We start from the raw sequence: 14,396 nt of genomic DNA on the forward strand, positions 1-14,396 counted from the left end.
AAATCATTGACTTTTGGGTTTAATTTTTATAAGCATTGACATTTTTGAAATTGCATTTCCAATTCTCAAAAAGAAATTTTATATTTTATTTTTTTTTTAAATTCAATACATTATATTTATATCAAAATTCATGCCATCTTGAAATGGTTCTTTCATAAGACCGGAGATTAAAAAAGAACCGCGGTTCTTTTTTTGTGAGCCATGGTTCGTTCGCTCTTTTCAGTGAACCGGCTCTTTGAGCGGCTCGCTCTTTTTTTGCCCACCTCTACTCCATACAATTTTGGCTGCTGTCCATACAAAAATGGTATGTAAATATTCAAACAGCTGTAACTTTTGAGTGAATTTTCTGATCTACTTGGTGTCTTCGGCAAAGTTGTAGGTATTGTTGAGGACTATTGAGAAAATAGGTACACGGCAGTGTTGCAAATGAGTGATAGAAATGCTATCAATAGATTATCTCTGCACATTAAATTTCCGAGAGTATAGCGGCCGTCACTATAGCTTGTGAGATCTCTTCTTGTGTCTTGTGATTCCCAGCGATGTCATTCTCTCTCTATCACTCCTCCGCTTTTCCTCGACTATGCGCTCTCACCGCTGAGTCTCTCAATCTCTCCGAAAACTGCAATGAGAGAACGCGAGATGGCGATTAATAGCCGACCACGCATGACGTCCCGTTAAACTGCGTTTGCGAAATTGGTTTTGTGGCGGCTTTTGTGGTTAAACGCTGTTGCGGTAGGATAATCGTGGAAGCGGGAATGAGAGAGAAAAGGAAAATGTCAATCGCGAGTGGGTAAACACGAAAACGTGTTCGGCTATGTTCGGCGCTGAGAGTTTCAAAGAGGAGAGAAAAGCAGTTGTATATATTTGTAGTTGCTGAGAGCTGATATTTTGACATTTTAACAACCCTGGTACACGGAAAAAAAATGCAGATTTTTAAATCAACATTTTTTTTACAAAAACTCAATTTCTCAAAATACGTATTTTTTGATTTTCGAGATTTTTTGATATGTTCAAGGGGACAAAACCCGCAACTTTTGAGCCTTAGAGAAACATGGTCAAAAAATCTGTCGCCGGTTATGATTTTTTTGAAAAAATAGTGATTTTTGGAAAAAAATCTAAATTTCATGCAAAAACAAATTTGACCTCAATTTTTTAATGTAAAATTGAATAAGAAGTGCAGTCCTGTTTTTTCGTGATAATTTTCGTCTCTTTTGTGTTGCTATTTTTGTGCATAAGGTGATTGGTTTTATGTGAGTAGGTTTTATGTGATTAGGTTTTATTTTTTATGTTATTTTCTTTCTCTCCATTTCCTCAGTTTGATTTGCGATGCCTTTCCGTCGGGTCGTGTTTTTTTTTCGCGTTCATCGTCGGTGTGTTTTTCGTTTTTTTTCGCGTGCGTGTATGTGTGTAAAGGTGCGGCTGGCTCTGGTTGTCATCGATGATAATTGAGCCAGTCTGATTTACGATGCCTTTCGATCGGGTCGCAGGGTTTTTTCGCGTTCGTCGTCGGTGTGCAATAACAACAAAACCTTATCATACCATTTCAGCTCGATAAACATCGTAACTCGTCGTTTGCTTCGTTAATCAGTACCCCACTAAACATGAATCATGTAAAACTCGTAAAAACATCTCAATTAAAAAGTCAGACTGTTAAATCCTTCGTCATTTAATTACAAATAATTTTGGTTCTATCTTTCCACAGCCGGCTGTCTAAGATAAATCCATTTCAATTTAAAGTTAACAGCGGATAAACGGGAAATGACTCATCCGCAGCATCCGATTGCTTGCCTTGAGATTAAAACATAATACCTTTCAACAAACACTATGATTTTGGGACGCATCATCATCTTCTATGATGAATCCTGACCAAACACCCTATCCTACTAACAAATTTTCAGGTTCCTGGCGCTTGTGGGGTGTAAGCACAGAGTAAATCAGCTGCCCTAGTAGCAACCTGCGCTTACTAACATTCCCGTCCCTTAAAATCGAGATCTACAAACTGACATGGCGGGCGCCGTTGGTGGCCAATGACTGTTACCTATTCGCAACTGATCTAGCTTTAGCAATCATGGTGTTTTATCTTTTCAGCGCATTCATACATGCTGTTGATAAGGGAAACACCACTAGATCGTCGAAGCATATAATCAGTAGTACTGAAAGGATATTACGGTTCTGTTCAGCAACGGAGGGGCAACCATGGGTGATCTCTCATGCTCATGGTCATGCTCAATTTTTTAATGTAAAATTGAATTTCCACTCGAAAAGTGCTTAACACATTTTTTGATAAAGGGCTCCGTTTTCAAGATATAGCCACCGAAAGTTTGATTTTAGCGTAATATTTGCAGTTTTCCGATTTTTAAAAATAGTGACCGTAAAGGTAAGAACAAGATAGTCCGTTCGACGCAGTGGTGAACGCAGAACGCTGTGCCAGTTCGATTTTTGCATCAACTGTCAGTCGAACAATCTGCAGGGGTTGCTTTGTTCAATGGTCGATGACTGGCAGGCTATGATGACAGGCGCAAAATTTTGCGTTTGCGTTCAGGCCTGACGGACAATCTTGTTCTTACCTTAAGTGACCATTTCTAAAAATATTTTTTTTTTGAAAAGTTCAGAAAATTTGTTATGAAATTGTCTAAGAGACATTGATGATTGGACCTATGGTTGCTGAGATCCAGCCGCTTTAAGAAAAAGAAACACGAAAATTGATGTTTTTTAAGTCTCACCAAAACAACCCACAATTTTCTAATGTCGATATCTCAGCAACTAATGGTCCGATTTTCAATGTTAAAACATGAGTCAATCGTAAAATTTTCCGATCTTTTAAAAAAAAAAAATTTTGAAAATTTTTAAATCGAGAATAACATTTTAAATGGGCATACTATTCAATGTTTGGCCCTTTTAAATTGTTTGTCTTGATTTAAAAATATAAAAAAATACTTTTTTCGAAGAGCTCGGAAAATTTTACGATTGTTTCATGTTTTAATATGAAAATCGGACCATTTGTTGCTGGGATATTGACATTAGAAATGGTGGGTTATTTAGGTGAGACTTAGAAAACATCAATTTTTCGTGATTCTTTTTCTTAAAGCGGCTGGATCTCAGCAACCATAGGGCCAATCTTCAATTTCTCTTAGACAATTTCATAGCAAATTTTCTCAAAAAAAAATCAAACCATCCACATTAACGACCCCCGGGTCTTTTGTGGTCTCTATTGCAAGTTTCTGCTCGAACCTAGGAGTCCGAAGGCTTGAATGGGGAGAACACCCAAACCTCTTTTTACTCCAAGGAACCTTCCACCCCAGTGTTTGAATTGACGACCTTTGGATTGCGAGTCCAACCGCCGCCAGCGATTCCACCGGAGTAGGCTTGGTTTGGTGTTTGTACTTATGGCATGGAGACAACTCCTACACCTGGAATGACTTAACGGCCTAACAACCAAGGCCGGGACCGACATTTTACTTCCTCATCCGATGGAAGGTTGCAGCAGATGGGAATCGAACCCAGAATCATCCGCTTACAAAGCGGACAGCGTAACCATTCGGCCACGCACTGCCAAATTTTCTGAACTTTTCAGAAAATTTTTTTTTTAGAAATAGTCACTTATGATCACTACTTTTAAAAATCGATAAACTGCGAAATATTTCGCCAAAATCAAACTTTTGGTAGCTATATCTTGAAAACAGAGCCTTTATCAAAAAATCTATGAAGTACTTTTCGATTGGAAATTCAATTTTACATTAAAAAATTGAGGTCAAATTTGTTTGTGCATGAAATTTTTTTCAAAAATCACTTTTTTCAAAAATCATAACTCGGCGGCAGATTTTTTGACCGTGTATCTCTATGGCTCAAAAGTTGCGGGTTTTTGTCCCCTAAAACATATCAAAAAAATCTCGAAAATCAAAAAATATGTATTTTGGGAAATTGAGTTTTTGTGAAAAAAATGTTGATTAAAAAATCTGCAATTTTTTTTCATGTACCTTTTCTTCTCAATAGTCCTCAACTACACCTACAACTTTGCCGAAGATACCAAATTGATCAGAAAATTCACTAAAAAGTTACAGCTGTTTGAATATGTACGTACAATTTTTGTATGGCCAGCTGCCAGCATTGTATGGAGACTTGTATGAGGGGACCAATGACACAAAATAGCTTATTTGTTGATAGAGAAGGCCCCCACAAAGTTTGAGCCAATTCAAAAAAATACAAATAAAATCCATTTCCGGTTTTGGTAGAGAATTTCTCAATGGTTTTTCTTCAAAGTTTGTATAGAGAGTTAATGCTATTCGCTACTCCCACATATTGCAGTAAATTTATCGGTTGCATGCAAGAGCGACGAACCGCCCTAATTTTCCATACAAAGTTAGGAGAAAAACCATTCGGCCCTGTCCAAACATTTTTGAAAAAGTCAAAGTGCACGTGTTTCTGGGGACTCTAAATTTCATGCATCCCCTCGAGTTGACTCTTCGCAGTCATGATCATGGATTCGATTCCCATCTGCTCCAGCCTTCCATCAGATGGGGAAGTAAAACGTCGGTCCCGGTCTTAGATGTTAGGCCGTTAAGTCTTTCCAAGTGTGGGAGTCGTCTCCCTGCTATCCAGGTTTTTAAGCGAAGATGGCGTTCGAAGTGTGAACGTCCGAAATGTCAGAATCGCTCAGTAGCATCAACATTAGAAAAAAAAAAATGTGGCTGTCATGCCATGGCACACTTTTTTCGTAATCACATCATAGATCTAATTGGTTTGTGTTTCAACATCAATCCAAACCACTATCAAATGCAAGTGTGTGGGCGATTGACTTTTTGGTATTTTTTGACACATTATTTTCATTCGGGTGGCCCAAGCTTTTCAAGTGTTTTGCTCATGAATTTGCACCACTGTCTTGATCTGTTCAAAGTGATGAGGAAAACATTTGAAATTGATCTTAATCTTTTCACTGAATGATTTTACCGCGACTTTTATCGAAGGCTAAAAGCGAGGCTTGGACGAGTATCACAAAAAACTCTCCCGTTTTAACTAGCCAGCCGGCGCAGTGGTAGCGTACACGACTAGCAAGCGAGAACCTGTAGGGGCAGGGGGGGGGGGTAGAATGGCCCGCCTAAGTAAAATGTGTCAAAAACCATAGTAAAACATACAAATTTAAATTTTGTTTAAAACTATTTTTGAGCCACTTTAAAAAAAAGTTTTTTCGACTGCTTTTCCAGGGTGCGGGGCAGAATGGGCCACCTTAGAAAACAATCCTTTTTTTCTAATACAACATTGAAGGGAGGTAAGAAATGGCTTTAGGGACCTTATACCACTTTTATAAAAAAAAAGTCACCAAAACAAACATTTTTTTAAATAGTATTAATATGTTGTATTAAGACACTGTTTTTACAAATAAGAATCAAAACAACTAAAAAATCATCTAATGTTGCATTAAACGTGATTTGTGAAGCTACCAGGAGTGAAATAATCAATTTAGCTCAAATTTCATAACTTTTGGTTGTTTTTATAAGGCAGGAAAAGGGTGGTCCATTCTGCTCCTGGATTTTAATTTAGCACTTCCACCACCAAGCCTCTAAATGATTTAAAGGTTCCGTTGTTGTTTGCATACCATCGTAATAGCTCCTGGTAGCATTCTAAACATTGAACAAACTTTTTCAAACAATCTAACTTTTCAGAAAGCTTATTTAAGAACCTCGAAATAAACAACATTTGCGTGGTTTTGTCAATCAATTTACATTTTTGCTCATGATTCGAAAAATACATTGAATTCAAACGTCGTTTTTGGTGTGGTGATGTTATTTTTTCTACAGTTGATCTAAATCCATTCTAAAGCCCAATACCAAGGGTGGTCTATTCTGCCCCTGCATTTTTTCAACACCATTTAAAATTCAAGTGTTTGGCTATTGGAATTATTTCATGGCCAATCACCGAAATTTCAAGTGTTTTGCGATTGATATTTGAGTGCTCTGTACAGCAGGGCTAGATCATGTGCGAAACACTTCGATGCGCTGTGGGAGTTTTGCTCAGTGAAGATTTTGAGGCGTCCAAATCTAGGTCCCATAAAACGTTTGAAAAGTAAGGCGCCGGTTTTTTTTATATCTTTTAATCAACATAAAATGTTAGGAACGCATCAGTCAAGAAATATTTTGGTTACATTTCAGAGTATGCCGAACGCAGATGCAGCGCCGAAGGACGATGGGAAGGCCGTGGAAAGGACGCATCGCCAAACATGCTGGGGTGGACCAATTATACACCCTGCTATAGTCCAGAGGTTATACAACTGTTCCGGAAGCTATACGCCGGCGGAAGCAACGGTGAAGCCGATGTGAGTGGTGACAAATGTTTTTTCTCTCTTTTTATATTAGGAATTTAACTCTATCTATTTTGTTTGTATCCTGATTGAAATAAAATTAAATTTCAGATTAAAATCGATATTGCGGAACGAACTCGAACCCTCGAGATCGTTGGATTCAGTCTTTCACTAGCGGCGTTAATTATATCATTAGTTATATTCTGTAGATTTCGGTATGTTGATCTTGTCAAAACTAAGTCAAGAGAATGGCTAACGTTTTGTTTTCAGAAGTCTACACAATAATAGGACGCGTATTCATAAGAACCTATTCGTAGCTATGGTAATACAAGTGATAATAAGACTAACTTTGTACATCGACCAAGTAATCATACGAAATGGCGGGAAACGATACGGCACGGACAGTTCGCGACATGGAATAGATAACACGGTAAGAGAAACCAAATCCCTGCCAATGCGTCACGCATGGTGCGCTCTGTCCTGGTTATATCCCTGTAATACCGCCATGCACACCACACAATTGGCTTTTGGCATTATTAAACTAACGAAGGATAAGCCAGTCAGTGTGGATATGTTTTGCATCATCCAGCACAGAGTTGAGCAAGACCTCGTTATCGCGGTTTCGGGCTTTGAATACGTCATTTCTAGACATTTTTTGGTAGCGTCTAAAACATCAAATGTAACCAATGGATACTAACCATTCAGTATATCCCTCTTAAAATAAAGTGAGCGTCAATTGGAGTTAGCGGGATACATTACTTAATGTTATTATTTATACGTCATAAAAAAGTGCAGATTTATGCTTTTGTGACAAAGCTTTTTAATGTTTTTTTTTTCAATCTGAAATAAACACGATTGATTGTTTTTGCATTAAAAGCATGGACAGATTTCTTTGTGGTTCTCAATTCCAATAACAGCAATTTATGATTATGAGAATTGTTCGGGGGTAGTGCGATTGTCCACGAACCATATTTTTTTTTGTATGAAGCATTGTGCTTGGCATGTCTGAAATCCTAAAATTAAATACACGTTTTATTTATGAACTTTTGGATCAAAGGCAGTTGCAACGTGGCAAATCAAATATACTTGTCTTTTTTAACTTTATTTGTACAATACAAAGAATCAAAATATTTAAAATGCAAATTCTGTCTCTCTCATTCTTTCTGATCTCCTACATGATATTTTCTAGAACCGTTCCACCGCATCTGTTTAATGTTAATACTTCGTTTCTGTTTTGTTCTAACATTGCATATATTTCAGCCTTACCTCTGCGAGGCATCTTATATCCTGTTGGAATACGCCAGAACTTCAATGTTCATGTGGATGTTTATAGAAGGCTTATACTTACACAACGTTGTGACGGTGACCGTTTTTCAGGGGCGTTTTCCACACGCGCTGTATGCATTTGTCGGATGGGGAGGCCCGGTGGCTCTAGCTGCCATTTGGGCAATAACCACTGCACATTATATTGGGCAGCAAAAGTGAGTACACTGCAAACCACAAAGCTTAACCAAAACATTACCATCATCATGTCATGTTCTTTTTCTTTTTCATTGACGTCATTGTTCGTTGGTGTCCAAATAATTATCATGAGGGCCTATCAAAATCTGCTTGCTGGTTTCATTTTCATTCAAATGCTTGCCTAGTTTCAATCCATCTACCTCATTAGCAAAAGGTTTATTTATTACATCACCATCGTAAGTAAAGTTTTTTTGTATATTAGAAGAAAAAATAATTAACCCATCCAGCAAAATATTCCTCATTCAGCACATTTTGATCGTCATAAATATATTTCTCTTTTCCCGGGAAATTTGTAAATTTCCCGAGTTTATTTGTATATTTTCAATTTTTTTTATTTATATTTCTATAGTTTTTTTTTGAAAAGGTCCTATAAATTATAGGACCTTTTCAAAAAAAATCTAGCTTAAGCTATTGTGTGTCATATGTTTATACACCCAAAGGAAATATATGGCAACAGTGGATTTGCTACAGAAAATTTTAAATTTTATAACAGTTTTTGCAGCAAGCTCATAGCTCAATTTTGCCCGCGTGTAAACATGTCAGCGATCTGCAGTTCTCACCAACACATATAATGCTGGCGCGTTCCCGAGCAACACTCCAAAGGGAACAATATGTTCGCGCTCTGTCCCTCACAATTCATTAAGCTTCCATGGCGCGGTGGTAACGTGTCGGATCAGTAACCTAGAAGTTGATGGTTCAATCCTCGTTCTGTTGAGATTTTATTTTTCGCAATACAATCAATCAGCCGTCGGTAATGTCGATGATTGTCGGTAACAGGCAAAAATGGCATACCCCTATACACAGAAAAAAATCGGGTAAATTTACATCATTTATGATGTACCAAAAGTGCACGTCATTAATGATGCGAAATAACATTTAATTTATTGTAAAATTAAATGTCATCCGATGTAAATGTGTCGAACAAACAGCCCTTTGAAAACATGTAAATACGTTAATTTACCCAAGGTGAATTTTTTTTACCCCGTTGAATCTAGGATTTGTTGTAATTTTCAAAAGCATTCCGATTTGTAATTGCACGTTTGCATCATAGAAACACAAGGTTATAGTATTGTATTGGATTATTTTAAACACAATCCAAAACAAAAGCGAGCTAAGTGCTTGTCAACAACACAAGTTAAAGCTTTTGAGAAACACGCCAAAATCTAAATCCAACGGGATAAAATGTATAAAAGCTTCTTTTGCCCCTCAAATCAAGCTTTTCGCATATCTATTATCAGAGTATTTATAAATAACAAACAGGGGAACACCATGTAATTCCATCAGGCAGGTTGGCCTATCACTACTTTGACGTCCAATTACAGCAAAAAGGTGTTTTCAACTAAAATCGCGTAATAAAAAGCTCAGGGAGAAGTAAGCAAGCAGGCTTCATTAAAAGTTTCGAAAAATAATTTGTTTGAATAGTGAAAAACAGCAAATTGAATGGAAATAGGAAAGAATCCTTACCCTGCAAACACATGAACATTTCACCTACTTCTTCAACTTACGGTTTAAATCGAAACGTCATCTGCTGACCGTAGTTCAACCTGGTAGGATTATCGTGGTGGCCATGCTGCCAACTTATATCCAGATGAGCGTATGAGCGATCAGTCGTTTCCACGAACTGTGAATGGCAGTATCGTTCGCTGCTGGCTCCGCTTCAACCTCTCGTTGCTTTGTCTGTCTCCGGAGGTTCTAAAAAAACAAATCCAAAGGTTAAAAATGTGCTAATGGAAGCCTGATAAACTTACCCCAAACTGTCAGCTGTCGAGCTGCGGGTCAAACGGAAGCGTAGTGCATGCGTTTTTGCTCCATTCAGGCCAATCGACTCAACTTGTAATACCAGAAGGCACGTCTCGAACCGAAACAGGAACTGGCACGGAGACGGCCGGACCACTTCTCGCGAAGTTGGTCGTAAGAAGTTCATAACTGCAAACTCTGGTAGGAACTTTCGTCGACGATTTACCCGACCATCCAACTAATGATTAATCTTGTCGATGACCTATTTCAATAAGCACCTGTAGAATTCAAGGATAAACAAAAAAACCGCTTACTCAAGCCAAACAACTTGCCAAAAAAAGTCGAAAATTAATTTCACAACTCTGTGATGTGCAGTGTTGAAAATCTGACGACTATGATTAATTTGGCGATTAATCGCTGCCTGTTAAGGTAAGAACAAGATTGTCCGTCAGGCCTGGACGCAATCGCAAAATTTTGCGCCTGTCATCATAGCCTGCCAGTCATCAACCATTGAACAAAGCAACCCCTGTAGATTGTTCGACTGACAGTTGATGGAAAAATCGAACTGGCACAGCGTTCTGCGTTCACCACTGCGTCGAACGGACAATCTTGTTCATAGCTTTACACCTTACGAATAATGGCCTATCTACAATCACTTAGCTTAGAAAATTTCACTTAGCTTAGGAATTTGAATCAATGGAAATGAATCTGAGTTTCTACAATGGAAAAGTAATCAAATTAGAAACTGACGTTTGGTTTGGAAAATTTCAAAATCTACGGTAAGTTGACGTTTCCATATCAAAGGTAAACAAACAACTGCATAGCAACGTATATCAGCCCAGCAAGTTTTCTAAGTTGATTGTGGATGACGAACGTAAGTTGCAGACTTTCCTGAGTAACTACTTTACTTAGATGTTCTAAGCTAAGTGATTGTAGATAGGCCATAAGACTGCTGAGAATAATCTTTATTCTCCAATTGCCACGACTAGCTGTCATTCATCAAGAGTGCAGACGATGATTGTAACAACCCATGACTGCTGGTGTTAAATGGGTAAATTTATAATCAGATCGCAGCAAGTTGACGACTAAACCCAATCATTCAAATTTGTATTCGTCTATGCCACAGCCAGCGAACAAGTGTCAGTCGGGAAAGAAACGATCAAAGCATACTCAGAAGGCCTTTCTTCAGGCAATCGTTATTCGCTCGAAGGGATTTTTTCAACCTTGGTGATGTGTGAAAACGTAAGATACCGCAGGAGTAGGCACTTGTTTTTGCTTTTCCTTGGACAGCAACGCCTTGATTTTCCCTGGAATAGAGTTATCTAAGCCCGCTCTCACGCACACTAGCACGCCATTTGTTTTGCTGGACGGTACAAAATTTAACCTCAATCTTTTTCGTGTACGTACACGCAATACATGCGCACGTAGATAACTCTATGGAGCATTTCCATTCGAGCAGTTTTTGCTTTTTTTCTACAATGTTTTCCTTATGGGAGAACTGTCATTTCTACCACTCGAATCGGGTGCTTCATTGAGACCCCACACTATCCGGAATCGATTTTTCAGTTTCACGTGATAAATCGAGGGGGACGTCACTCCGCGATAACACACTAAAACGCACAAAAACGAGCTCGAAAAGCATCAACGCTACTCATCGTGCCGAGTTTTCATATAACGCCACCCTAAAGCAAGTTATCGCAAGTTAACGCGCGTTAAAGCGAGTTAAAGCGACCAGCGTCTGCTCGACTTTTGAACCAGGGAAATCTTTCTTGCAACCTTGCCGTCGAGCAGTTTTTGGTCAAGTTTGGCAACTCGGTATTTGTTTTGGTTTTTTGTTAAGCAGTTTTGACAGAATGAAAAAAAAAACAAAGCAAACTTTGCAATTTTTTGTCGACGTCCGGAAAAGTTTGCTCCCTTGTGATCGCCGGCTCCACCGTCCACAGAGCACGGCGAACGTTTTGACGACCGGAAAAGTTAACTTTTCCGTGGGTGTGATCGGCGGCTCTAACATCAAGTGGTTAAAACGGACTTTGGCGGAAAATCCTGGCGCAAACTCATGGAGGAACAAAGTTTTCGGGTAATGTTTTTTTTAGTAGTGTGATTAAGAAATTTTAGTTGTGATTTGTATTGTTTTTGTAGGCAGACGCGCTTGGATGTAGATAAGCCTAGACTGGGGCCATTCCAGTGCCGACGCTCCGCTGACCACTGACCACTGGGGGCCTTCGTGATCGGCGATCTGGTCAAGAGCACACTCGGTCCGAAGGGAATGGACAAGATTCTGGTTGCGCACGGCCAGAGCCGGGCAGGTTGAGGTCACCAATGACGGGGCGAAGATTGACACGAGTCGCTTCCAGGACAACGAGGTTGGCGATGGAACGACTTCCGTGACGGTGCTGGTGTTAGAGTTGATCGAGGCCATGCAGGCGGCACGTTCGGCACTGATTGCCGTGGCTCAGAACAATTCAAAGGTTGCGGAAAAGTTCCGAGAGGATTTAATGAACATTGCCTGGACGGCGGTTGTTTGGAGGGTTCGTTCCTGGATTTCCTGCTGGACAAGAAGCCCGGTGTGCACAAGCCGAAGCGCATCGAGAACGCAAAGATCTTGATCGCCAACACGCAGATGGCCACGGACAAGATCAAGGTTTTTGGTTCGATCATCAAAATGGACTCGATGGCGAGAATTGTCGAGCTGAAGGTCGTCGAGAAGGAGAAAATGAAGAAAAAGGTGACAAACCGGACCTGGTTCGGCTTGGTCGTTGCGATCTGATCGAGCTGGTCATAATCGGCGAGGACACGCTGTTGTGCTTCAGCGGAGTTCCCCTCGGAGAGGCCTGTACCGTCGTCATCCGTTGGGCAACCCAGCTGATCATCGACGAATCGGATCGTTCGCTGCACGACACCCTTTGTTTGCTGCCCGCGGAAACGTCCGGTAAGGAATCGATGGCCATAGAAGCGTTCGGTCGAGCTCTGCTCTAGCTGCCGACGACGATCGCCGACAACGAAGAGTACGATACCGTTTGTAACGCTTAGCTGAACGAAGAGTAAGAATGTTGGAGGTGGGGTTTTGCAGGACTTTTTATGTTTATGATTTTTTTTTTTTTTTTTGCAGGTGCACGTCTAATCTACATGCCCATTGAAAGACGCTGCAGCGATGGCAGGACCTGGACATCCTGGACAGCCGGAGCTTGAACAAGTGAATGTCAGCGCAATTATCCTTCACCGGCTACATGGTCTCCAGTTGTGCGTGTAATTTAGATTTCTCCCGACACGAGCAACCTCGTGCCAGCGATGGTGACGGCAAAGTCTGCATCTTTTTCACGGCCCGTACGAGCAGCTGAGTGCCTACGTAAGTTGGTCTGGATCTACCTGGAGATTTTAGTAGTTTAATTGGGGTTCTTTTGCAGACTAACAGTAACGCCGTGCGCAGAGTTTCGAGTTTCTTCTGCTCCTCGCGGATACAAATAGTCACGCGGTTGCTTTCAATGGAGGTCTCTGTTGAATCTGTACCACAGCGGGGACACCACCAATAGTAACGGTTGGCCGGCACCGGAGTTCTAAAGTCTGCAAACTGATACTTCGGTTCCGTCTGCGCCAGATCAATAACCACCATCCTCAAGCTTAACATGGCCACTAAGAATCGGCGTATCACCGATCCGTACTTCACTTTCCTCTGGTTCAAGTCGATTTGCAACTTGGTCTACAAGCGTGGCTACGTCAAGCATCGACAATGATACATCACGATCACAGACCATCGATCACAGATCGAGTGCTGGACGCACTCAACCAGCTTCCAGTACTCCGAGAAAGTTCAACGGCTTAAGTGCTTCGTTCAGCAAGCTGGACGTTCCCAAGCACTGGTCTCGCGCATCGAAATTACTTTTTACCACCGGTTGCATCAAGCACAAGAAAATGCCCCACCCGCGGCATGTGCGGAAAACTTTTCTGGCTGCCGTAGAACAAACTTCCGTTGACGATTTCACCTGAATCCGCCGCTTCTGATCAACTACGGCCCCGATCTCGCCCGTTTTCTCATCGAATAAAATCAGTGATAAAATTATAAAAAAACGTTTTGTTTAGTTTAGATTCCTTCAGCGGAAGATTTATTTATTAAAAACGCAACCCACTAAAATTTATTAGTTACTACACAGAAGTGTTGAGTCTTACTTCTTCTTTTTCTTGCGAAGCGGCGTTTTGTCATCTCCTGGTTTTAGGAGCTGTTTTCCTAACTAGACGACGATCCACTGTTGGCTGCAGAACCAGCCGTACCTGGCACCGATAGCATCGAAGCCGTTCGTGACTTCCTCTATGCACTGGAGTGATTAGAAAGAAGAAAAAACAGAAACTTAGCAGCTAATTAAGATGTTGGATATATTTAACCTACCGTTTTCTTCGCTTCCTCAACTTCCGCAATCTTGACTCTTGGAGTATCTTGATGGAGGCCTTGGCATTGTCGTTCTGTTCCTTAGCATTTTCCTTGTCGATCACTTAGTCACTTTAACATCGTGAGTTTTCTCGAACGAGATTCCGGCCAGTTCCAATAAGCACTCCGACAGATTTTAGAATCCCCTAATTGTCACGGCCAGCTCAAGGATCTTCCTGACCACCTCCAGGTTGGCACCACTCTTCTCCACGGTTCCTTCAGCCTGATCGCCTCAAGTCGACTTGATAAACTCCGGAAGCAAATGCGCACGATTCGTCGATATTACTACAACTTGCATCTGCTCAGACCAGCGGCACTGGGGAGGTTCGTCCGGGTGGCACACTTGAAGACGGACTGCGTCCCGTCGATGTAGGGCGTGCTCTTCTTGGCCGTTGCTGGTCAATCCTTTTTGCTGATTCCCAA

At 40.6% G+C, this 14,396-nt stretch overlaps 1 protein-coding gene and 1 long non-coding RNA gene across 5 annotated transcripts in view; both read left to right on the forward strand.

Moving 5' to 3' along the window:
- The window catches only part of LOC6041861 (PDF receptor), a 93,934-nt gene that overhangs the window by 67,840 nt on the left and 11,698 nt on the right, over positions 1 to 14,396 (forward strand). For 2 of the 4 annotated variants that reach the window (XM_038266181.1, XM_038266180.1), the window contains exons 4-8: positions 6,147 to 6,310; positions 6,407 to 6,510; positions 6,566 to 6,725; positions 7,556 to 7,776; positions 7,942 to 7,992. In XM_038266181.1, coding sequence (XP_038122109.1) covers positions 6,147 to 6,310; positions 6,407 to 6,510; positions 6,566 to 6,725; positions 7,556 to 7,776; positions 7,942 to 7,992 — 700 coding nt within the window. The remainder of the gene's footprint in view (positions 1 to 6,146; positions 6,311 to 6,406; positions 6,511 to 6,565; positions 6,726 to 7,555; positions 7,777 to 7,941; positions 7,993 to 14,396) is intronic. The other 2 variants (XM_038266182.1, XM_038266183.1) reach the window with 2 other exon arrangements.
- Positions 12,170 to 13,636, forward strand: LOC6050809. Its single transcript, XR_005278977.1, has 3 exons — positions 12,170 to 12,594; positions 12,663 to 12,899; positions 12,958 to 13,636. It is a non-coding gene; the product is annotated as an uncharacterized LOC6050809 (long non-coding RNA).

The sequence above is a fragment of the Culex quinquefasciatus genome, chromosome 3 (assembly GCF_015732765.1).
Source record: "Culex quinquefasciatus strain JHB chromosome 3, VPISU_Cqui_1.0_pri_paternal, whole genome shotgun sequence".
Lineage (NCBI taxonomy): Eukaryota > Metazoa > Arthropoda > Insecta > Diptera > Culicidae > Culex > Culex quinquefasciatus.